Source organism: Geotrypetes seraphini, chromosome 10 (assembly GCF_902459505.1).
Source record: "Geotrypetes seraphini chromosome 10, aGeoSer1.1, whole genome shotgun sequence".
Taxonomy (NCBI): domain Eukaryota; kingdom Metazoa; phylum Chordata; class Amphibia; order Gymnophiona; family Dermophiidae; genus Geotrypetes; species Geotrypetes seraphini.
This window is the reverse complement of record NC_047093.1, coordinates 111,855,328-111,880,365: the sequence shown is the minus strand read 5'-3', so window position 1 is coordinate 111,880,365 and position 25,038 is coordinate 111,855,328. Positions and strand designations below refer to the sequence as shown.

The window sequence follows — 25,038 nt, the reverse complement described above, 5'->3', positions numbered from 1 at the left end:
AGCAGATTGCATGGATGGGCAGACTGGATAGGCCATATGGTCTCCTTCTGCTTTCATTTTTTTTTTGTTTCTATTTGGCTTTCGAATGGGGAAATCTGAATCCTTGAAATATAACAAATTCACCTTGCCTTTTATATTTAGCTAGATATTGTAAACTTTCATAGCATTAACATGCCCAATATACAGAGTGGTTTAAGCAGGCACTTAAATCACACTCAGAAGGCTGGCTGCCAATGTTCAGCAATTAACCAGATGATGCCATTGAATATTGGCTCTAACTGGCCCTTTTGATAGTTGACAGGAGAGGGGTATTCTATGGGGAGAACTGGGGAGGAGCCAGCAGTTGTGGAGATGCTGAAAATATTCAATACCAGTGCCCGCATAGCTAAGTGACCAAATAGGACCACAAAAATACATAGCACTCCTAACTTTGGTTGCTTAGCTATGTAGGTGCTGGCACTTAATATTGGCTGGTACCTGCATAACTAATGGGAAGCAGCCTGAAGCTGATCCCATCCACCCCCACCCCCAGCATCACATCAATCCCTCTCCCACCCCCTAACATCAATCCAATCCTCCCTCTGGCCCCCAACATCACTTTGATCCTCATCTTGCTCTTGACATGACTCCAAACCCCTTCTGGCCCCCCCTATCTCTTCAGTCCCCCTCCCATGTTACAGAAAGCCCCCTGTGCCTACCAGAAGAGGGTTGTTGGTCTGGAGGTGATCAGGACAGTAGCAAATCCCACTCACTCCTGATAGAACATGGACACCATGACTTCTAGTGGTAGTCTTGCGATACTATGGCTAGAGGCTGATACCCTAGTGGTATTACCTCAAGAATACTGCTAGAAGTTGAGTGGCCATTTTTATCAGGAGCTTTGAGGGTTAGGAACATAAGAATAGCCTTACTAGATCAGACCAATGGTCCATCTAGCCCAGTATCCTATCTTCACAGAGGCCAGTCCAAGTCAAAAGTACCTGTCAAAAACCCAAATAGTAGCAGCATTCCATGCCACTGATCAGGGCAAGCAGTGGCTTCCCCCATGTCTGTCTCAATAGCAGAAAATGGACTTTTCCTCCAGGAACTTGTTCAAACCTTTTTTTAAACCAGCTACATTAACATAAGAACATAAGCAGTGCCTCCGCCGGGTCAGACCATAGGTCCATCCTGCCCAGCAGTCCGCTCTCGCGGCGGCCCAAACAGGTCACGACCTGTCTGAATCACCAGAAGGGGCCCCCTTGCCACCTTGGTTTCCCATTGAAGTCCTATCTTCCCATCGAAGTCCTAACCCTCCAGTCTTGCACATTCACGACCTGGTTGGGTTTCTATACTTATTACCTGGTTAGCTTTCTATACTTGTATTACATCCCAGCACCTCTTTCAGTATCCCACGATCCCTTTATCCCTCAGGAATCCGTCCAATCCCTGTACCGTACTCTGCCTGATCACTTCCTCTGGTAGCGCATTCCAAGAGTCCACGACCCTTTGGGTGAAATTTGTTTTGAACCTATCTCCCTTCAGTTTCTCCGAATGCCCCCTCATACCTGTTGTCCCCTTCAGTCTGAAGAATCTGTCCCTATCCACCCTCTCTATGCCCCTCATGATCTTGAAGGTCTCTATCATATCTCCCCTGAGCCTCCTTTTTTCTAGAGAGAAGAGCCCCAGCCTATCCAACCTCTCGACGTATGGGCAGTGTTCCAGCCCTCTTACCAGTTTCGTTGCTCTCCTTTGGACTCTCTCAAGTACCGCCATGTCCTTCCTGAGGTACGGCGACCAATATTGAACGCAGTATTCCAGATGCGGACGCACCATCGCTCGATACAATGGCATGATGACTTCCCGCGTCCTGGTTGTTATGCCCCTCTTTATGATGCCCAGCATCCTGTTGGCTTTTTTCGAGGCTGCTGCGCACTGTGCAGATGGCTTCAGTGATGCATCCACCAGCACACCCAAGTCTCTTTCAAGTCTGCTGTCTCCCAACAATGCCCCCCCCCCCAATTTGTAGTTGAACAACGGGTTCTTTTTCCCTATATGCATGACCTTGCATTTTTCCACGTTAAAGCGCATTTGCCATTTGTTTGCCCAGTCTTCCAGCTTGTCCAGGTCCCTTTGCAGGTCCTCACACTCCTCCCTGGACCTAACTCTGCCGCACAGTTTGGTATCGTCTGCATTCTTAACAATTCTTAACAATCCTTTGGCAATTCATTCCAGAGCTTAACTATTCTCTGAGTGAAAAAAATATTTCCTCCTATTGGTTTTAAAAGTATTACTCTGTAACTTCATCGAGTCACTCCTGCCTTGGCAACTGCTAGACCACCAGGCCTCTTTAGGTAGGCCCAGGAGTGTGCTATGACTTGGCAGAGCAGGAGGTGAGAACGGAGTGATGCCAGGCAGGGGGTGAGAGGGAAGACATGTGAGTTCTGGCCAATATTCAGTCAGAGCCCGCATAAGTGTCTTATGCAAGTCCGAGCTGCATAACTCCCCACAGAAAACATATGTCTGATGAGAGCTGGATATTAAATACTGGTACCTGGACATAGCTCGGCATTAAATATTCAGAACTAATTGAAGGATGCTGCACAAAACCTGATAAGTTCATTGTAGGGACAAAATGAGATTTTCTTATTATTGCATTCATTATGGGGTCTTTTACTAAGGTGCACTAGCCAGTTTAGTGCACGCTAAATGTTAACATGCCCATTATATTCTAAGGACGCATTAGCAATTAGAGCACGCTAAATTGGCTAGCATTTAGTAAAAGCCCCTTATGTAATTAATTATTTTTACTTAAAAACTTATGTTTATTAAAATTTAATATACCGCTTCAACTGACAACAGATCCAAGTGGGGTACAATGAATAAAAACACAAAAAAATGAAAGGAACTCCATAAAATCAATAGGACAAGTCTAATAATATACATACAGTAGAGACAAGCCAGTCACATACAAAAGCAGAAATCAAACTGTCTTACATTCCCATGGACAACCCATGTTACCTACTTGCTGCCAGTCAAAGTTCAATGTATGTGTTTTCCCTGAGGTACCTCAGTACCAAAGGCCTGATGAAAAAAATATGTTTTCAATAAATTCTTGAATGATGCAAATTTTTCCGCTAAACGTAGGTATTTGAGGAGTTCATTCCACAAGGATGAAGTGTAATTGATGAAAGCTTTAGATCTACGGTAGTGATCTCCCTTCTAGCCCATGAAACATGGCAGATGAAGTTCAACATTGAGAAATGTAAAGTATTACATGTGGGGAGCAGAAACTCGAGGTACAACTATACAATGGGAGGGATGTTATTGAATAAGAGTACCCAGGAAAGGGACTTGGGGGTGATGGTGGACATGACAATGAAGCCGTCGGCACAGTGTGCAGCGGCCGCTAAGAGAGCGAATAGAATGCTTGGTATAATCAAAAAGGGTATTATAGCCAGAACGAAAGAAGTTATCCTGTCATTGTATCGGGCGATGGTGCGCCCGCATTTGGAGTACTGCGTCCAATATTGGTCGCCGTACCTTAAGAAGGATATGGAGTTAGTCGAGAGGGTTCAGAGGAGAGCGACACGTCTGATAAAAGGTATGGAAAACCTGTCATATTCTGAGAGATTGGAGAAGCTGGGTCTCTTTTCCCTGGAGAAGAGGAGACTTAGAGGAGATATGATAGAGACTTATAAGATCATGAAGGGCATAGAGAGAGTAAAGAGGGACAGATTCTTCAAACTTTCTAATAACAAAAGAACAAGAGGGCATTCGGAAAAGCTGATAGGAGACAGATTCAAAACAAATGCTAGGAAGTTCTTCTTTACCCAACGTGTGGTGGACACCTGGAATGCGCTTCCAGAGGACGTAATAGGGCAGAGTAAGGTACTGGGGTTCAAGAAAGGATTGGATAAATTCCTACTGGAAATGGGGATAGAGGGGGTATAGATAGAAGATTACTACACAGGTCTGGGACCTGTTGGGCCACCGCGTGAGCGGACTGCTGGGCATGATGGACCTCGGGTCTGACCCAGCAGAGGCATTTCTTATGTTCTTATCAGTAGATCACCAGGAGTACCGTAGATAAAAACATTGCTTTATTAAAGTCACATAAAAGACTGAATATGACCACGTTTCACGTTACCAACTAAAATGTAATATACTGTACAATAATATACTGTACATGCAGGCCTTTTACGTGACTTTAATAAAGCAGAGTTCTTATCTACTAGTGATCTGCTGCTATTTCTACATTTCTGGACTGTTTGCAGATCCTGATTACCTCTGTTTTTTGTAAATTCTCATAATAGCTATTTCAAATTTTTGTTGTGTAAAATTCTATTAAGTCCACAAAACAGGAAAAGAAATTAAAAAAGGGTAATTTCCTAATATATTAATCATTCCATGTGCACAATATTTACTACTGTTATAATTAATTTTAAAGAGCTATTTTTGGTGAAATTAATTCATTTCTAATGATAATTTTGCATAGTAATATGTGTTTGGGCCCATGCATTAATAAGCATGTGCATGGTAGTCTAACTGATCATTCAGCACTGCGAAGCAATGCTATTCTTTATGTTTTCGAGCATGAAGACCAGAAGTAAAAATGCTGACTTATCCTTCTAAAATACTAAAAATGAAAGTGTAATGACAGCAACTGGAAACAAACTTAACGTAAAGCAAACATATAAAAGGGAGAAGAATTTATGAATGGGAAAGGACAGACAGATTGTGGTTTGCAAGCTCCGCTGTATGGATAGTCTAAATGACCAAGAAATCCTTTCATCTTTCAATAAAATCAGAGATCATGCCTAGAAACTGTATCTATGAGGAATGGCAACAAAATTAATGCCGGCTTTTACAAAGCTGTGGTAGAGGTTTCTACCACAGGCCAGTGAGGTAAATACTCTGATGCTCATAGAATTCCTATGAGCATCAGAGCATTTACTTCGCTGGTCCACTGTGGAAATCTCTACCGCGGCTTTGTAAAAGGAACCCTAAATGTCAAACGGTATTAAATCCAAAATAAAAATGGGAAATCAAAAACCTGCAGCTGGTTGTTTAAAGTGAGTGGACTTACTTTGTCAAGGCACAACATAACAGGCACAAGTTGTGTCAAGTACTACTTTTGTGATATGTGATAAACATAACATGGACGTGAAATTTTTACACTTCTCCCTCCTTATTCGTGGGGGATATGGGCAGAGCCGGACCGCGAATGGCAAAAAACCGCGAATATCCGGCTCTGACCCACCCCCGCCTCCCTTCCGCCTTCCCTCGGCATCCCGGCCTTACCTGGTGGTTTAGCTGGTTTTCGGGGCAGGAGCGATCTTCCTACACTCCTGCCCCATGCAGATAGCCATTAGGAAATGGCTGTGGGGAGTTCCCGTAGTCTCTCAAGAGACTACGGGAACTCACCACAGCCATTTCCTAATGGCTATCTGCACGGGGTAGGAGCGTAGGAAGATCGTTCCTGCCCCGAAAACCAGCACTCCCAACCAGCAAAGCGCACTATCCCGCAGGCTGGAATTCAGCTCCTGCGCACTACTACGGACAGGCGCACGCCCGATGCCCAAACTCAAACGGCCAGAAAACAATTGCTCCCTCGTTCCCCGTGCCGCCGATGCCTCTGTGTCTACAGCGGAGCGACTGTCCCAAACAACGAGGCCTGCACAAAATGGAACACAAAGCCCACATGACTCACCCAGCTATCCTGCATGACACAGCCAGGTAAGGCCTGGATGCTGGGGGAAAGACAAAAATATGGGTTTGTTTGTTTTTCCTCCTCCTCCCCCCCAAAAAAATTGCGATTATGTGAAATCGCAAGTAGGGAAACTGCGAATGGGGAGGGGGAAGTGTAATATTATTATACAGTGTACTGGACTGTAACAACATATAATTTCTAGCCAATAAATATCATCTTAAAATGTTTCACAAGTACTTGGCCAAATTCAGGCCCCCTTTTACGAAGCCGATTACCACAGCAGCCCACGGTAATTGCATTGAAGCCCATTTGGAATTAATGGGCTTCGGTGCCATTGAAGCTGTGGCAGCCCATAGCATGGCTTTGTTATTGGGGGGGGGGGGGGGAGGAGGGGTGTTCAAATTGTTATCCAATCTCCATGGGCAGGCTAAGTCAGGCCAAAATGTCATAATGTCCAGATAAAAAAAATAATAGTCTTTTATACCAGGTTTTTCTATGCAGCTCTGCTGTCAATCTCATTACTTTTAAAAAGATAATTCTATTAGCACAACTACTGCATTATTAATCATACATTAATATTTTGACACAAATATGTTAAGAAGCTGTAGATAGTAGTCCACATTATTTTGATATCATTTTGATTTGATATCATGTAACAAACGCTAACTTTTACTAAACCTCGGTAGAGCTTTTTACTGTGGGACTGCCAGGTAAATACTCTGATGCTCATAGGAACTGAATGAGTATTGGAGCATTTACCTGGCTGGCCCACAGGAAAAAGCTCTACTGTAGCTTAGTGAAAGGAGCCCAAAGTTAACAACAATAACATAATCTATGAATAATGGCTTTCACAGGAGGAAAAATGTCTAAATACAAGAACTGCTTTTGTCAAAAATTAGATTTTTTTGCGACTTACCAGGTTTTTGTGCAACACTCTTCCATTTAGCCAGCAACAGATTTTTTTAAAAAACATTGACCACCACTGGCTGAATATTGACCAGAACACTTTAAATACCAGTGCATTTTATAATCCTCTATCTACAATTACTAATTAGTTCTGATACAACATAAAACAATAAAAATAATAACAATAATATGGAGATAGGTAATGTTAAATTTGTGTCTATTATTCACACTCAAATCAGATTTCATGACTGAAATGAAACTGAAATACTAATTAATCCAGCTACTGAAATATTGGAAACAACAAATGGTAAAATAGTTAGAAATTTTGCCTCATCTCTGTACTATTTAAAAAAAAAGAAAAAATTCCAATCATTCTGTGAATAAGTATACTATTAAAATCCACTTGTAATCACATCTCATTGTTCTCAGCTCATTCTACAACCAAATTGATCAAACCTGTACCATAATGCATGAAAAATCAGAGTAAATATGATTTGTTGAATAATGCAATTAGTACAATTGTTACCCTGTTTTAGGAGAATGCAGGATACTAACATTTTTAAATGCTATTAAAAAAAACACCCTGGTGGAATGTGACATTCCCTGTTCCTATCCTCATTTTATTTCAGAGGAAATTTTAACTAGAAATTGACAAATGCTTTATTGCTTACATGCCCAGGTCACTGTAAGTGTTGAAGAATTCCATTTGGTTGCAGGCTTGGATCCAACCCACCACCCAGGTCTCATTTCTCGGGACTGGAGGCATCACTACCCGGGCTGATGCTTTGAAGTATGGGGTCTTGTACCTTAAAACGATGGGTGAGCTCTCTTCAATGAGTGTAGGGCACTGGTCAATTGTAGCACACACATCATATACCACAATGTTCTCCCTCCGGATCCGAGACTTGCAAGTGATGCTCTGGATGCAGCCCATCTCTTTGCAGCAGGGATACACCCACGGAAACTGGTCATAAATAAAATCTCATTGAACTGTGTTAAAAGTCAAAAGAATAAAAAAAAAATAAAGACTGTAGAAGAAAGAAATACAGCATTTTCAACAACCTTTAAATTACTAAGAATAAAAAAAAAATCCTCCTTGGAGAAGTCCTTGATCATTTTATCCGCTGAGAAACCAGAAAAGACAGAAATCCTTTATCCTTCCTCCATTGTCTCCTGCTAAGCCATTGACGGGAAGCTGAGCTGCTACGATTCGATTACTGCTTTCTGGTGTTCCCACCTGTTAGGTCCGAAAGGGCAGGAATTTGACAACCGAGGAAGAAAAGAGCCAGATAGCAGGAACAGCATGGTGTGTTCAGGCAGCGGGGGCAGAGGAGAGGGGCTGAGCTGGTGCAGTGCTGAGAAAACAGTGGGAAAGCCTGCTTTACACAGCCTCCCTGTTTGCTGCAGCAGCAGATTGTTCAATGATGGTGAGCTCTCTGCAGCAACAACTAGAGGCAACTCATAGCACTGCTCAGTATTCAAGTGAGGCAGGTGAGTTCTGACATTCCCCACCAACCCTCATACTCTGCTCCCAGAACCAAAAAGTATACGAATGCCTCACCCAGTCCTGAGTAGTCCGGTGCCATCTGCTATCTATCTTCTTTTTTTCCTGGCAAGAAAATACACTGCCATACACAAATTCAGGACCTGAATACTGCTTTGAGTTTGACCTCCTTTGGCCTTTATAAAGGAAGGCACTTAGATCTTGTGGTTTTGCACTGTCAACTATTCCTCCATAAATCAATAAATTCCTCCATAGGTCATAAATAAAACAACAAAATCAAAGGCAATTGGGGTAGGGAATTATTTCCAATATGTTCCTCCTGTAGAGAGCTCTAAAGTTCTGCTCTTTTGAGAATAGCAGAAATCTCTAGTGGCTCTTTTGGACTTTGAGAGAATGGAGAATGCCTGGAATACCCTCCCAGTGGGAACAAAAAAATGATGTTATTTAAAGATATGTGAGATAAACACAGAAGATCCCTCTATAGAAAGAGGATGGCATCAAAGCAAATCTTAACCTTAGCATTTTAAACAGGGCCTAGTAAACGCTGGGGTCCGGGAGAACTGACGGGCCACATACGTTCGACCGACAGGAGGGGTCCTGTTAAGGTGACCCCTCACTGCCTGCTGCAGACCCTGACATCAGGGCTGGAACCCTGGTAGAAATCCAGGCTCCAGGTGTGTTTCTCTTTTCTGGTTACACTTGCTTAAATAATGCTGAGTGGATTGGCTGTGATATTCAGCAACACTTAGGAGGAAGTTTATCAGTATGAGCTACTATTAAAGATCTTATTTTTCTGTTAACCACAGTTATTAGTAATTAGGTTAAAAAAAAAAAAAAAGGTGGGGATGGAACAGTACACATCAACCGGGAATTAATGCTCAAAATTTATCCCCTCTTCTACAACGCCGCACTAGCGGCTGCTGCGCGGTAACGGCCCCAAAGCCCATAGAGATTTAGGGCCCATTTTACAAAGCCACGTAGCAACAGCCCCGAAGCCCATAGAGATTTAAAGGGCTTTGGGGCTGTTGCTGTGCGGCTTTGTAAAACAGGCCCTTAAAGGGCTTCGGGGCTGTTGCTGTGCGGCTTTGTAAAACAGGCCCTTAGTCTTGATGATAAAAAAAGTGTGCTTTATTGATAAAAATGGATCTAACACAATCCATGTTTCAGCTCAAAAACCTGCCTCAGGGGTACTGCATGGCCCATAAAGCTACATCCATTTATTGCAGATGACCAGCGTAGAGGAATCCAAACTGACAGACTTTCTGGGTCTCATTGCATAAAATAGCAAGTTAGTGATAAAATACCACATTTTAATGGTAGCCCATGTTGATAACTATGCTCCTTAACCTGATTATGCTCTAGCCAACCAGGCATGATTTGCGCAGTGCTGAGGCAGTCTAGGAGGGGGAGGGGAGTCAGAGAGGAGCTGGCAGTTATGCAGTCATCAGTCATAGCAGTCTTTTCAATGCGGATGCTGGTTCTGAATATCAGCCAGCACCCACATAACATCTGAGAAGCAGGTTGAATATCATTTTGTTCTCCCACCATGATAACCCTCTCATCAGCATTCACCTCCCAATAACCCTTCTTAGATGCTTGCGCCTCCTGATAAACCTCTCAAAAGTAGCTAACTTCCTGAAGGCCCCTCCGTAGAGATCATAGATGTCATTTTCTGTCTGAAGCTGGCATGGTCAGAAAGAACTGAGGTTTGATCCTGCCCGGAAGGCAGAAATTTATTGAGGGTGGGGGCTGCATGGAACACAAGTGCTAGATGCCTAGAACACCCTCCCAATGGAAGTGGTGGAGTCAATGGAATTCAAACATGTTGGATAAACAAAGTCGATCTCTATCTATTTATTTCTTTATTTAATAAGGCCATCATTCTGACATATGTGAACTGTTAAAAGATGACTTTAAGGCCCCAACACCTAAGGAGCTAGTCTTATCTGTGTGTTGGCCTTCCTTGCAACAAGCATGTTGATGGGACAAGCACTGGCATCACACAATCTGCCACATGCCATTGCATAGACTCTTTCCTGAGTCCTGCTTAGAAAGTTGTATGATTATATCATCTTTCCACACGGCCAAGAACAGAGGAAGCAAATAGGTTCAAAGAATAAAGTGCTTAAGGCACAAATATCATTCCCCACAGCCTCCCTCCTCCTTCCATGCTATAAAGATTACAGAAACTCCCTCTGGCAGGCTAAACACGTGTGTACTTTTCTAGGCTCATAGAAACTTTTACAAACATACCTTAGAAATTGTTTCAGATACTTGAGTCCATTTCCCTTGCTGCTGCTGTGGCCTCTTCTGATAATGTTCATGTACCTATCCTTGATACTCTTACACAGGCTTGGGCAACACATATTTATTTATTTGCATTCTGCTCTGAGACTATCTTCTTTCATGAGATGAAGTTAAGAGGTGATAGGCTCAGGCGTAATCTAAGGAAATACTTTTTTACAGAAAGGGTGATAGATTCTTTTCTCTGATGGTTGGGAAGGGAGGGGGTATTTCTGGGTATTGATAAACTGATTCTGAATGTTTATAAGTGCTTAATTGTTATGGATATGACATGTATGTTATGATGCACTTTTTGTAAGATTTGAAAATTTAATAAAGATTTAATAAAAAAAAAAAAAAGAAAGGCTGATAGATGTGTGGAACAGTCTCTCGGTAGAGGTGGTGGAGACAAAGACTGTGTCTGAATTCAAGAAAGTGTGGGACAGGCATTGGGATCTCTTAGGGAGAGGAGGAGATGGTGGAAGCTGTGGATGAGCAGACTGGATGGACCATTTGGCCTTCATGTTTCTATCTTTCATGTCTTGCTCTCCCCCTTCTAGATCAATTGGATTTCCTACGTGAAACTGTTCCATTCTTAACATTCAAGTTGTCATCCTTTCAACCACTGACTCACAGACTTGGTGAAATATTTTTCTACACTCAGACCTACTTCCTCTCCACAGGATCCTGGCCAGTTTCTCTGGTGAAAGAATATTCTGCACTTGTTATCTTTGTTTACCTCAACTGCAGGACAGTCACCATTCAGGCTATGTACTTTCAATTTGGAAGCATGCCATCATTGTTACTATTCTGAAGAAACTGCATCTTGATTGCCCAAACCCCTTTAACTTCAGACCTGTTTCTAATTTACCACTGTCTAAACTCCTTGATCATATTGTTCACCTGTAACTAACAAATTTTCTGGATAAATCTCCGACACTACATCCTTGTTCTGTTTTTCAACCACATCACAGCACTGAAACATTGCCTACTGCCCTGCATAATTAAATCTGGTGCACGCTTGACCAGTCCTTTTCTGTACTTATGGTATCACTTAATCTATCTTCTGCATTTAATCCTGTTGATCATACTCTTTGCCCTCCTGTCTGAAATCTCTTTGCCCCTCTTAAATATTTGTCCATTTACCATTTGTCTGGGGTGTTTCTCAGGACTCTGGCTTCGCATTCTCCTTCTTTAATATCTTTCTATTATCTCTTCTTATGATTTAGGGCTCCTTTTACGAAGGTGCGTTAGGGCCGTGTGTGCTAGCCGCTACTGCCTCCTTTTGAGCAGGTGGTAGATTTTCGTCTAGCGCGCGCTAAAATGCTTAGCACACCTTCGTTAAAGGAGCCCTTAGTCACTGAATAGACTAAATCATTGTTACTCTGATGTCTTTCACATCTTATTTTGTCTACCATCTGCTTCCACTGACATGTCTGTATTCAACCAGTGTTTGAGTGCAGTCTCTGCTTGGCTCAGATCTAATCATCCATTTTTCAGTTTCGCAAAATGCAAAGCAACACTTCTTGAATCTATGCACATTATGCCCAGCAACTTTCATTACTGACAAAGTAGCACTCCTGTATGCATATTGTGAATTAGATTTGACTCTCAACTGATCTTCTTCCAACAAGTCATAGGTTCTATTATTCTCATCCTTCTGTGTCATGTATGAGTCTTTAAACCATTTCTCCCAGCATACATAATTAGAATTCTTCTTTTATCTCTTTTTACAAAACTAGATTATTGAAATTCACTCTATCATGGCCTTCATCTGAAAATCATTTAAAAAAATTGCAACTCATAGTTCTGACATTGCTTAACACTTGCTCGTTTGATCATGTTATCCTTCTCCAACCACATTGGCTCACTGTGACCGCTTGATTGAAATTCAATGTACTCATGCTTGTATTAAAGGGTTTGGCTCCCCAAACTCATAGACTATCTTACAGAATTATACATTCCTTATACTCCCGCTCACACCTACTGTCCTCTCAGGCCTCCCTCCTAGGCTTTGCTCCCCCCCCTTTGTATATATGGTAAGATGTCACTCGAGAACTGCATTCTCTTATTATGGACCACACCTTTGTAATGCTCTGCCCATTGACATTTGGACTGCATTATCATATAACATGTTTTAAAAATTGTTAGAGACCTGGATTTTTCAATTGGCCTATGGTTGACTTACATTTCAGCTGCTTCTTATTCCCCCGTCTTCTGACTTGCGCTGTCTCTTTTCAATTTCCCTAGATAGCTTTTCTACCTCTTATTTCTATTCCATTGTCCCTAATATGTGTTTCTCTTTTCTGAGCATATTGGTTCTCCCTGCTGTATCTGCTTATTTGAGATTATTTCCATATCTATGACTATCTTATTGTATTGTTAACCGCTCAGCAGCACCATGCACATGTATCAAATGAAATAAATATAAAATATGAAGTACTTTTGTAGTAAAGCTGAGTTCCCTTCTGTGCTGCAGACCTTAGGTTGCTCACATCACCCTGAGATCACATGATAGGATAAGAAGGCTTATAGAAACTGCAAGCACTACCACTCCATGAATATGCAGGTGGTTTGCAATGTGAGAATGTGTCTGCATGATTCCCTGATTCTAGCCTTGATACCTTTGTGCTGTTCCAGTCAAGATTGGGCTATGAGATTTCTTGGGGGGCTTTGCAGCTGTGAAAGGGAATATACGCCCCTACCCACAATTCTCAAATTTCATCGAAGGATCTAGTAACAGCATGCCCCTGTCTAGTCCATTGCCCCCCCCCCCAACAAGTCTGTTATTAGGCTTATAGAAATAAGGACAAAAGTGTGTGAAATACTATCACTTATGCTGGACTACACGATCCAAAGGCATGTCTACAAAGGCATTGCTGATGGAGTGCTGCCACTGCAAATTATCAGTCCTGCACTGTGTAGTTATGTGTGATCATGGTCTGCTCCCTCGCAATATGCTATTGTCTCAACCCTAAGTGGTGGGGGCTTTCCTCTGAATACCTGGCTTCTGGTACCAATAAGGCAGCCTGTAACAACACAAGTGAAGTGCTACAGTATAATAAGGCACACCAAATTCATAATAATAATAATTTTATTTCTTATATACCGCTATACCATAAGTTCAAAGCGGTTTACAACAAAATTCATGCAATGAGAGTATGCGATGATTACAACAAGAAACATATGTTTACAACAAGATACATAAGTTTAGAGCAGTTTATAAGATATGTAAGTTCAGAGTGGTTTGCAAGAAGATACATGCAATGAGAATACGAGATGTTTGCAACAAGCAACAAATGATTACAGCAGGATACGGAAATATAGAGCGGTTTACAACAGGGTACATGAGTTTGGGGCAGTTTACAAGAAGATGCGTGCAATGAGAATAAGAGAGGTTTACAACAAAATACATGCAATACATAACAAAGTGCACCTTTGACATCTGAAGAGCATTTTCATGTGTCTTAGAGGTCAGCTCCTATACAGCCCTCAGAAGGTGTGTGACATGTTTACAGTATGTTACAATGCCACTCAAAGAGGGTTTGTGGTTCGAGGAGGATTTACATTGAAAACCAAGACAGGGGCTGTTCTGCTCCCATTTTATGTGGGCATTTTCTTAATTCTTGTATAAAACAAGTATGAGTGTTTATTCTAAGATGCGTAATTAGTGTGTGTCCTGTGGACTCAAATCCCAGCAGGCCACCAGAGAGCTTTAGCCCATCCTTCTTTATCTTCTGGGAGAGATCAGTATCCATTTTGTGAGACCACATGGCTGCTTGAAAACTTGGGTCTAACATTGTCCTCTGACCAGGTTTTCTTCCTTTATTTCCACTAGCCAGGGGTAGGCAATTCCGATCCTCAAGAGCCGAATCCAGGTCATGTTTTCAGGATATCTACAATGAATATGTATGAGATGGATTTGCATGCACTGCCTCCTTAAGATGTAAATCTATCTTATGCACATTTATTGTGGATATTCTGAAAACCTGGCCTGGTTCCAGCTCTCGAGGAACGGAATTGCCTACCCCTGCACTAGCCTAATGCAGCTTAGGTTCAGTATATAATTCTGGAACACAGTGTTATTCCTCACAAGGTATGTGGACTCACTTCCAGCTTCCCCTTGGATAAAGTGAGAAGATTCTGTAACGAAGTTGGACTGCCTTGAAATCATCAAATTGTGAGTGTTCATTCTTTACTTAAAGTTATTAAAGAAAGTTGTTTAAAAAAAAAACACAACTTAGAGTCTTACTGATAATACTAAGGTTATAGAAGTAAGGGTTAACTGAAGGGGAGCATCAGAGAAGTGCCAGCCTAATTTAGTGAGTTCAGCAGTGCTTGGCCATTTGAAGAGTCCCTGCTTTTCAGTTTAAAAAAACCCTGCAGAAGTTTCAGTGAAAGTCTATGGTAAAGACTGCTCAGTAAAACCTGTTCCCAACAGCAGGCAAGTGTAAAGCTAAGATTTTAATAACAAATGTGAAGGATCTGAGAAAAAAAAAAAAAAAAGACTGAATACCTTTCTTCCCCTTTCCCAGTCGCCTCCACCCTGCCCTGCCACTCTTCCCCCTATGTGCTTCTCCATACTTGTGCAGGTAGTGCGCCCCTCCTCTCCACCCAATTCAGCATCTCTCCCCGATTCCCTCCCATCTTCAAGCTGCTCCTTTCTCTCTTCCAATTGATCCAACATCTTCCTTCTCGTGCTGCGCCCGACGTTGCCCATCCTTCCCCCTCCCCTTTCTGGTTCCACAATTACTGTATATCTCCCAGCTCTTCTTCACCCCTCCCAGCTTTATAGTCCCGGCACTTCCTTCCAGCTCTTTAAAGTTACCATAGAAGACAAAACCGGGATTGAAGTCTCTAAGCAATCAGGATCACGCAGGGCCCAGGGCTGTAGAACTCTCGCATGTGTTCCTCGCCCAAAGGAAATTGACCTTAGAGGGGACGCGTCGGAAGGGCCAGAGGGAGGCTCGGTTTTGCGTGGTCTCTGTTAGTTTAGCTTGCTATGGCTTAGAAAGGAACGGGAGGAGCTGAAACAGAGAGTCTTACTCGGGGTGGGGGGTTGTGCCCCTTCCCCGCTCAGCCTACGCCGGAGGTCAGGTCGTTCTGTAACGTACCCCACAAGCACGCTCGGAGCTTTACATCAGTTTCTTCAAAATTAAAGCGGTCTACTCTAAATGAAATTTCAGCAAAGCTGTACTAGAAGCACATGCGCACTAGCTACAGTAGATCACGTGGCTATGTGAAAAAAAAAAAATAATTATTATAATCAACTTTGATATCCGGAAGAACTGGCAGGGGCTAGATGGCATGGCGGAGCCGGCACAGGCTTTTCAGGATCAATGTGTACGGCAACCTGAAGCTGGTGGAGCAGTAAGTATGGGCCCCGGGGGCTCTGGCAGCAGCAATAGCGACCCAGCACGTCCGGGCTTGAGTCAGCAGCAGAGAGCAAGCCAGAGGAAGGCACAAGTGCGAGCCTTTCCCCGAGCCAAAAAGCTGGAGAAACTTGGGGTTTTCTCGGCATGCAAGGTAAGGGAACGGGTGTTTTTTTTTTGTTTTTTTTTTTGGGGGGGGGGGGATCTGCCCATCCTACTTTTCAGTTTTTCAAGAGTTGGCTGAAACGAGGGTTGTCTTGAGTGCATGGTTTACGCGGTGGCTTGGCCTACCTGACTACCGAAGAGCATCGCTTCTTCTTTCCTCTCGTAGGCAGATGCATCTGCAGTGGCTTGGACGGTACGATTTGGACTGGCTTTCCCGTTTCTCAGTGCTTGGAAAGGAAAAGGTCTTTGTGGTTTCCGAGTTTCAGTTTTGCGGTGGAGGCTGCTCCTATTTATTTATTGTGATTTATTAACTGCGTTTATGAAGAGATTCATCCATGGGGTACATCTATGGAATAATTTACCTGGACCTCTAAAGATTATGTACGAATTGTACTAACTTTTAAAAAGCTCTTAAAGACACAACTTTTTGTTGAGGCCTATTTGTAATGAGGCTAATTTAATTTTAACTGCCTTGATACATTGTCACCATAGAAGATGAGATGTTGGTTTTTATGTTATGTTTTATGGCAAATTTTTGTGTTTGCTGTTGGAAACAGCTTAGATATTTAAGTGGTCTATAAATGTTTTAAATAAAAAAGACATGTACAGCATGGACAATCCAACATAAAACTTGCAATTTTGTTAACAGCATAACAGTAGTAAAAAGACCAAATATAAACCTAAATGTAATGAATGAGGAGTACTTGTATGATCTGGAAAGGCAGCTTCACAGACATACTATGGCTACATATTATGGACTACCCCTAGATAAGGAATATTATTAGGAAAAGAATAAACAAAAAAATGTAGTCATACCTCTTTATTGCTACATGATATATCCTCACCTTAAATATTATGGAGTCCTTTTACTAAGGTGTGTTAGACATTTTGTGCGCCTTAGTAAAAGGATCCCTATGTGCAGTTTTGGTATATAGAAGTATTAGAAGAGATACAGAAAAAAGGCAGCCAAAATGAGAGAGGATGAAACAATCCTACTAGAAAAACATAAGGGAGACTGGAGAAAAGACAATTGAGAGGAGATATGATAAGACGTCTATAAAATCATGAGTGTAATAGAATGGGTATGCAAATTAATGGTGTTCTTTCTCAAATACAAAAACAGGGAACATGCTGTAAAGTTACTAAGTACTATATTTAAAACAAATATGAGAATATATTTGTTCACACAAATTTGTAGTTAAGCCCTGAAAACTATTGCCAGAGGATGTGTTAAAAGCAGTTAATATAGCTAGGTTTTAAAAGGCTATGAATAAATTCCTGGAAGAAAAGGCCATAAACTGGAGAAAGCCATTGCTCATCCCCGAGGGCAGCATTGGTCAAAGTACTTATATAAAAGTAAAAATAAATGCATATTTGAATACTAAATTATGGTGAAGAACATATTAAAAGATTCACTTAAGGGGCCAGGAGATTAGCCAAGATGGTGACTGAAAGTTGGCAGCAGTAGTATCGGCTCTGAGGACTCTTGAGTGTTATTCCCCTTACCTTGTTTTCTTTGCCAATACCGCACACCAAAAGAAAGGGGACAATAAAGCTTTCACCCCCACCAGTGGCAATGTCCTTCCCCATCCAACAGATGCTTCAGCAGATGCTTGATTTGCCTGCCAAAACCCAACAGAGTAACTGGGGTGAGTCCTGGAGAAAGAGCCCCACTCTTCTTAGGACATGGTGCTTTACCATCTCCCTGGAGCTAATATACCACCTTGTCCAGTGGTGGCATGGTTGGAGGTCCAGGATGAATTTGCAGCGGTAGCTGCTGGACTGGAATCCTGACATATTGGGGCCCTCTCCCTACATTTGTCTGCCAAGAGGGGCAGGTAACGAAGAAGCAGTCACTGGAGACTCTTTGGTTGGCCTTCAAGAATCTCAAGGATACAGCATTAATTGTGAGTAAAGTGGAGACTTTGTCTGTCTGTTGAAAAAGTGCAATTAGATGCCCTGGAACAAGCAACTCAAATTCAATTGGATGTTAATCTTAAGGGAACTGTTTCAATATTAATTAAAGATTAAAAGTTAATTCAGAGAGAGTTGTAACAGATTGAGAATTTCAACAGGAGATTGAACTTAAGGGTTCTAAATTTTCCCAAAATGTTGGGTGTGACTCCTATGGATATGTTAAGTTTCTTCTAAAACATTTAAAAATACCTAATGAAGCTATACCTTTTCTGAATAAAGTTTTATTTACTGTCTATATCTAAGAATACCACAGCAGTCCCTCTGTGCAGGAACAACAGTCAGCTGTTGCCCAGGCTCAATCATAACCGAAGGGAAGTGATTTGAATGATATATCAGCAATTCTGAAAGCCTCTCTTTCTTTTTCAGAAGTAAATTTATTTAAAAAATGATATTTTGCCTATCCCTAAGAGTTATAAAATAAACATACACCATTCTGAGCTCCTTTGGGAGAAGGATATACAAAATTGAATGAATGAATTATTAACACATGGACATAATTCTCTGGGGAGTTCACAGCAGAATCTTGGCAGCTTAGATAAGCTTTCTACATGAGACTTACAAAATCAGGAGTGAAACCCTGAGAAGTCATTCCTGAGGACCCCCCCCCACCTTTCTCCTCTTGGGCTCCAAAATAGTTTTTAATAGAACAGATCAGACATACACTGTATTGCAAGCGTTCAGAAGGAAAAACTGAAGGGGGCAGCACACTCCACTGAGGAAGGAGGAGGAGTTGAAAATTGTGATTGATAACCTTCTGCAAAACGTGTGGTTTTGAATTCACCCACTTATCCAGAATTATTCACCTATTGTACTAGAACTGTTTTTATAAGCAAAACTAAAGTTTCTAAAACTAAATATGAAACAGCAGAAACTGACATTAAAAAAAAAATAGAGAATTACCAATGTTTAACTCATGTACTGTATTTTTTGCTTCATTAGTTATTGAAATAATGTTTTCAGTACAGCTTGCTTTTGGTGGAAATTTAATGTAACTTTGGCGAACAGCTTGAAATTATCCCCCTTTTACTAAGGTGTGCTAGCCGATTTAGTGCATGCTAACGCACCTATAAAATATAATGTATGAATTAGCGTTTAGCCCGCACTAAAATGGCTAGCGTGTCTTAGTAAAATGACCCCTATATTTCTACAAATAAAAAAAAATGTATTATTTTTAATTTGTATGGAGTTTATTTCTGAATATCTTTCTGGCTCCCACTATGGTTTCTCTTCAACACAGCTTCTTTAGTATGCGATTCTAGTCAGAAGGATGCTAGGCTATTATAGAAAGAAATATAACTAGTAGAAGAAAGGAGATGTTGATGCCCCTGTACAGGTTGTTAGTGAAGCCTCACCTGCAGTACTGTGTTTAGTTTTGGAGGACGCGTCTAGCTAAGGATATAAAAAGATTTGAAGCAGTCCAGAGAAAAGCGACAAAAATGGTATGGGGCTTGCGCCAAAAGATGTACAAGAAGAGATTGGAAGACCTGAATATGTATGAGGAGGGATAGGGGAAATATGATACAGACGTTTAACTACCTGAAGGGTATTAATATAGAAACAAATCTTTTCCAGAGAAAGAAAAATGGTAAAACTAGAGGGTATGAATTGAAGTTGCGGGGAGTAATGATAGGAAATTCTTTTTCATGGAGAGGGTGGTAGATGCTTGGAATGCCCTTCTGAGGGAGGTGGCAGAGATGAAAACGGTGACTGAATTCAAAAATGTTTGGGATGAACTAGAGAGTTGCGCGGGGACAGAAATCCTACCCGTCCCCACCAAAGTCCCACCCGTCCCCACGAGGAATCCCGTCCCCGTGAGGAATCCCTCCATCCCCACCCGTCCCCGCGAGGAATCCCCTCCGTCCCCACCCGTCCCCATGAGGAATCCCCTCGGTCCCCGCCCGTCCCTATAAACTTCAGAAATAGTTATTTCATTTAATTATGAATTAAAGGCTCTGGTAGAAACCCATTTACAAATAAGCAAAAAGACTTTATTAATTTGGAAATATTAATTGGGAAGAATACATACTTTGTAAACGGGTTTCTACCAGAGCCTCTAATGTTTATAAATTTTTATCAACACAACTAATATACTACTTTATCCTGAAGCAAAAAAAAGAGAGAAAGAAATAGAATTCTTTTCCTACCTTTGTTGCCTGGTTTCTGCTTTCCTCATGTTCTCATTCAATTCCTTCCATCCACTGTCTCTCTTCTCTCTGCGTCTTCCATTTGCTCTGTTACTGTGCCTCTCCCTTTCTCCCCCCTTCCAAATTGGTCTGGCACACATCTTCTTCCCTCCGCTCTCCCCATAGTCTGGCATCTCTGTCTTCTTCCCTACCAGCATCTTCTCCCCACTCTCTCTTCTCCATTTCCTTTCAGCGTCCTTCTTCCCCCCATCTTCCCTATGTCCTGTCAGCGTCCTTCTCCCCCCTCTGTCTTCCACATGTGCTTTCAGTGTCCTTCTCTCCCCCCCTGTCTTCCCCATGTCCTTTCAGCGTCCTTCCCCATGTCCTTTCAGCATCCTTCTCCACCCCTCTGTTTTCCCCATGTGCTTTCAGCGTCCTTCTCCCCCTCTCTGTCTTCCCCATGTCCTTTCAGTGTCCTTCTCCACCCCTTTGTCTTCCCCAGTGCTTTCAGCGTCTTTCTCCCCCCTCAGTTTTACCCATTTCCCTTAAGCGTCTTTTCCTCTCCACTCCACCTTTCCTCCCTTTCTCTCTCCCTGCCCCCTTACCTTCGTGACGCTTCCCCGCCTGCCCGACAACAGAACAGGCCCAGTCCGACAAACCTCCCAGTGCGCTAACTTTATGGTTCAAAAACAAAGCTGTAGATTGGAGATCGGCTCCCAGATCTGTGTCTCCTTGGTAGCTAATGCACCATTGCATATTAAATGCTTTGGCTTGAAAACTTGGATTAGACAAAAATAAACAGTGTTACTCAAAGGCAAAAGAAGTATCCTGATGTATTGCACAATCCTCAATTCTGTTTTTTGGATTTACAGCTGAAAATTACAGAGTTAAAAACAAACAAACAGGATGACAGGATGAAATATGGTATGAAAAACAGAGAGTGAAGGAAAAGAATGCTATTGCTACAAAGTCATGATTGTAATGCTATGAAGGTGTATATGGAATATATGGAATTTGCTGAAAAGAGTCTGTATTGTGGATTATAATTTGTATTAATATTTAATCATGCCATTTTGTAGATAAACAATGAAATACAAGGGCACCGAACCTTCTTTTTGATTAAAAGTCCATAAAAGTTCCCCCCCCCCCTGTCATTTGAGATTTCATAGCCATGAGAAGGGATGCAAACTTACAAAGTCCAACTTTTGTTATGGAAGAGACAGTGGAAGGGATCATTGCGAGGCTCGTCTTCTCCCTACCTGCCCTGCCGCAGCACACAGCTGACCCGGAAGTCTTCCCGATGTCAGCGCTGACGTCGGAGGGAGGGAGGGTTTTGCTTAAGCCCTCCCTCCGACGTCAGCACTAACATCGTGGAAGAGTTCCGGGTCAGCTGTGTGCTGCCGCAGGACAGGTAGGGAGAAGACGAGCCTCGCGGCTGAGTACATCCAGCCCCGCAGAAACCCCGCGACTCTCGGAGGCGTCCCCACGGGATTCCCGCGACCCTAGGGGCATCCCTACGGGATCCCCATGACCCGAAGGGGGATCCCCGAGGGTCCCGCGGGATTCCCGTCGTTCCCGTGCAGCTCTCTAGGATGAACACAGAGAATCATCTAATTGGAAAATGAAAGGTATAAAACAAACTGCATGGTTTGTGTCCCATATATGGTGTTTTCTTTTAGGATGAACTGGGGAGGGCTTTGATAGAAACTCCAGCGACAGGATGGTTAGGATAGGCTGAAGTGGGCTTCAATGGCAACTCCAAAAGTTGGAGCCTAAAGACAGTACCGGGTGGATTTCTATGGTTTATTGCCCAGAAATACTAAAGAATATATCCATTAATTAATGAATTTACCATGAATATATAATGAGCATGACTATTGGGCAGACTGGATGGACCATTCAAGTCTTTATCTGCTGTCATTTACTATGTAACTACGTACAGTAACTCAAAATCAGCAAGTTGAAGCATAATAATAGGACTACCATGAAACAATTTCAAATATATTCAGTACTTACATTTCAATGAGAGAGATATAATACAATTTCAGCATAATATTTATGAAACACCTAATAAGCACATATCAGAACATTCAAATAACTTAGATATGATGCTAAAGTTTTTCTACAGTACAGCTTATCGTACAGCTGAGGGACCAAGTGTAGATGGGGACATGATAGGTGGTACAGTCTTATTTGGATAAACAGATGGGAGGGAAGCTAAACTCAAGGCAAGTTGTTATACAGTTAAACAAGATATAAGGAACTGCTTTAGTTAGTGTGTAGCAAGCTAGTCTTGGTGTAGAATGAGTATGTAGTCAATCACCCTATGTATTAGACACTGTTCTTAATTGCAAGGCCTGCAAACCAGTGGCCACCCAAGGGGACCTCTTATTTAGTTCGCAGCTCCCCACCATGTTCCAAAGCCCTCCTCACTCAAAACCTAAAAGGAAAGCGCTGCTGGTGGTCTCCTCTGCCCTGTTCTTCTGCCACGGTCCACCCCTCTGTTTCTGCTTGGGTTGACCTCAGCAAAGGAACCATGCAGAGGAGGCTGCGGGCAGCGCTAGAGAATTGCTGCTGCGCTGGCAACCTCCTTTAGTTTTCATGGAGGTAGGGAAGACAATTGGTGGATTGGGGGGATGGAGAGGGAGGAAGACATGCTGAATGGGAGGGTCAGAGGAGTGGAATGGGGGTAACATGGATGGATGGATGGGGAGTCCAGAAACTTTAGTTTGTGTCAGACCCCAAGTAAGAAGATATTTGTCAGCTCTCCTTCAGCTTTTTTGGACTCAAAACAGTCCAAACTTAAAAATTAGTGAAGACTACTTGTATTAGCGGCTTGGATGAAGAGCCAGGCTTTCACCTGCTTCCTGAAGTAGAGGTAGTCTGGAGTAGCCCCTCTGGGAGTAAATTCCTTAGTGTGGGAGCTATACCTGAGAAGGCTCATTGGTGGGTATCACATTGTACATCTTCTTTTGATGGGGGTACAGATAGTGATGCTCCTTGAGAGGATCTTGGATGTTTTAAATGTATGTAAAGGGTTAGCTCAGTGTTTTTCAAACTGTGTGCCCAAGCACAGTGGTGTGCCCCAAAGAGATTCCAGAATTTTACTTTTATTTTTAAAAATTCCCTTCATAAGTATACACTAGAATAGATGACATATACATCACGTATATAAGAGTCTGTCAGTGTTATGAACATCGGTGTGTGTAAGGATATAACTGCCCAGACAAGTGCATTCAAAAACGAGCATATTCATTGCATTGATTAGCAATTTTACCTACTTTAGTTTCACCATTGTTACAATTACCCAAACATAGCTTAAATAACTCAAATTATTATTTTTTTTGTTTTTGCAATTTTATAATTTCAGTTATAATGTGCCTCGAAAAACATTTGCTCCATATAGTGTGCCACTAAAATCATTTGCTCTGTTTAGTGCGCCAGAGCTAAAAAAGTTTGAGAGATACTGGGTTAGCTTAATTTTGAAATATTCTGGCCCATTTTGTCTGAGGACCTTGGAAATCAAACATAAGAGTTTTAAATTTAGCCATGTAAGCTACTGGTAGCCAATGTGGTTTTTGCAGGAAGGGTATAATGTGCTCAACACCAGTTGCAGCCTTTTAATGTGCTGCAGCATTTTGAATTAGTTGCAGCTGATGCAAACTTTTAGGTTATACCAGTTTTTAGAGCGTTACGGTAGTATTGTCATGGTGTTATCATGGCATTGAACACTGTGTTAGGCTTGTCTTTTCAATATATGGAGAGAAATTTTGTAGCTGATGTAGAGGACAGAGACAATTTTTAAAGGTTGTTTGACTTTATGGGATCAGAATAAGTGATGTGTCTAGCAGTATCCTGAGATTCCTGACCTGTGATTAGAGAATGACTTGGTGGTTGTTAGCTGCGGCTAGCCGCGGGTAATCCGCCGAAACGGTGACAAAAAAAAGGTCACTGCGAGATCGGGGACAAGGCCATTCACTGCCCTGTGGAGCGGTGAATGGTGAGCATGCGTGGTGAATGAGCGTGCAGTCCGGCAGACCCCTCTCTCCCGCCGGCTGGCCGGCCGTGCATCTCCCTCCCTCCCTTTCCTTCTCTTTGTGGCGAAACTGGCGATTTATATAAGGCTATGCACTGTATTACAGCTGGAGCCTTGAAGTCGCATCGTGTTGCCTGCTGGAAAAGTCTCCTCTGATGCAACTTCCTGTTTCTGGTTGCATCGGAGGAGACTTTTCCAGCAGGCAATGCGACGCGACTTCAAGACTCCCTCCGGCTGTAATACAGTGCATAGCCTTATAGAAATCACCAGTTTTGCCACAAAGAGAAGGAAAGGGAGGGAGGGAGATGCACGGCTAGCTGGCGGGAGGGAGCTGCTCGACTGGGCGAAGGGTGCTGGGGGTGGGAGAGGAGAAGACGCTGAAGCAGCCTGAAGGGAACTGGGGAAGAAAGAGAGGGGAGAAGACGCTGGGAAATGGGAGAAGAGAGAGTGGGAAGAGGATGCTGGGAAATGGGGAAGAGACAGTAGGAAGAAGACGCTGGGAAATGGTGAACAGAGAGTGGGGAGAAGACGCTGAAGGGAAATGGCGAACAGAGAGTGGGGAGAAAACGCTGAAGGGAAATGGCGAACAGAGTGGGGAGAAGACACTGGAAGGGAAGAAGCCAGAGATGCCAGACTATTGGGGAGTGGAGGGAAGAAGATGGGTGCCAGACCTATTGGGGGGGGGGAAGGGAGAGGCACAGTAACAGATCAAATGAAAGACGCAGAGTCCCTCCTTCCTCTGTCCACACCTTGCCAGGCCCAAATCCTCATTTTTACCCCACTTAAACCTCTTACAGGACAGTATCCAGCTGCTTTGATATCATCCAGTTGCCTATTTATCCAATTTTTACCTTGATCTCCAGTTGTTCTGATTTTTACCTCATTTATTGTTTCTCATTGCCACTTATTACACCTACATGTTATTATCCTGCTACCAAGTTTGATTTTCCAGCTGTTCTGATTCTTACCCCACCTACTGC

At 42.5% G+C, this 25,038-nt stretch overlaps 2 protein-coding genes across 4 annotated transcripts in view; one reads left to right on the top strand and one right to left on the bottom strand.

Annotated features, from left to right (window-relative positions):
• FAM78B (family with sequence similarity 78 member B) overlaps window positions 1-7,532 on the bottom strand; it is a 201,980-nt gene extending 194,448 nt beyond the window's left edge. Inside the window, exon 1 of the mRNA XM_033961614.1 lies at window positions 7,270-7,532. Within this exon, the coding sequence (XP_033817505.1) occupies window positions 7,270-7,532 (263 nt within the window). The remainder of the gene's footprint in view (window positions 1-7,269) is intronic.
• Window positions 7,533-15,196: 7,664 nt separating this feature from the next.
• The window catches only part of KAT2A (lysine acetyltransferase 2A), a 380,318-nt gene continuing 370,476 nt past the window's right edge, over window positions 15,197-25,038 (top strand). The window contains exon 1 of one of the 3 annotated variants that reach the window (XM_033960567.1): window positions 15,197-15,911. In XM_033960567.1, coding sequence (XP_033816458.1) covers window positions 15,693-15,911 — 219 coding nt within the window. In that variant the 5' untranslated portion in view covers window positions 15,197-15,692. Of the gene's footprint in view, window positions 15,912-16,023; window positions 16,116-25,038 lie in introns of those variants that run through there. The other 2 variants (XM_033960566.1, XM_033960568.1) reach the window with 2 other exon arrangements.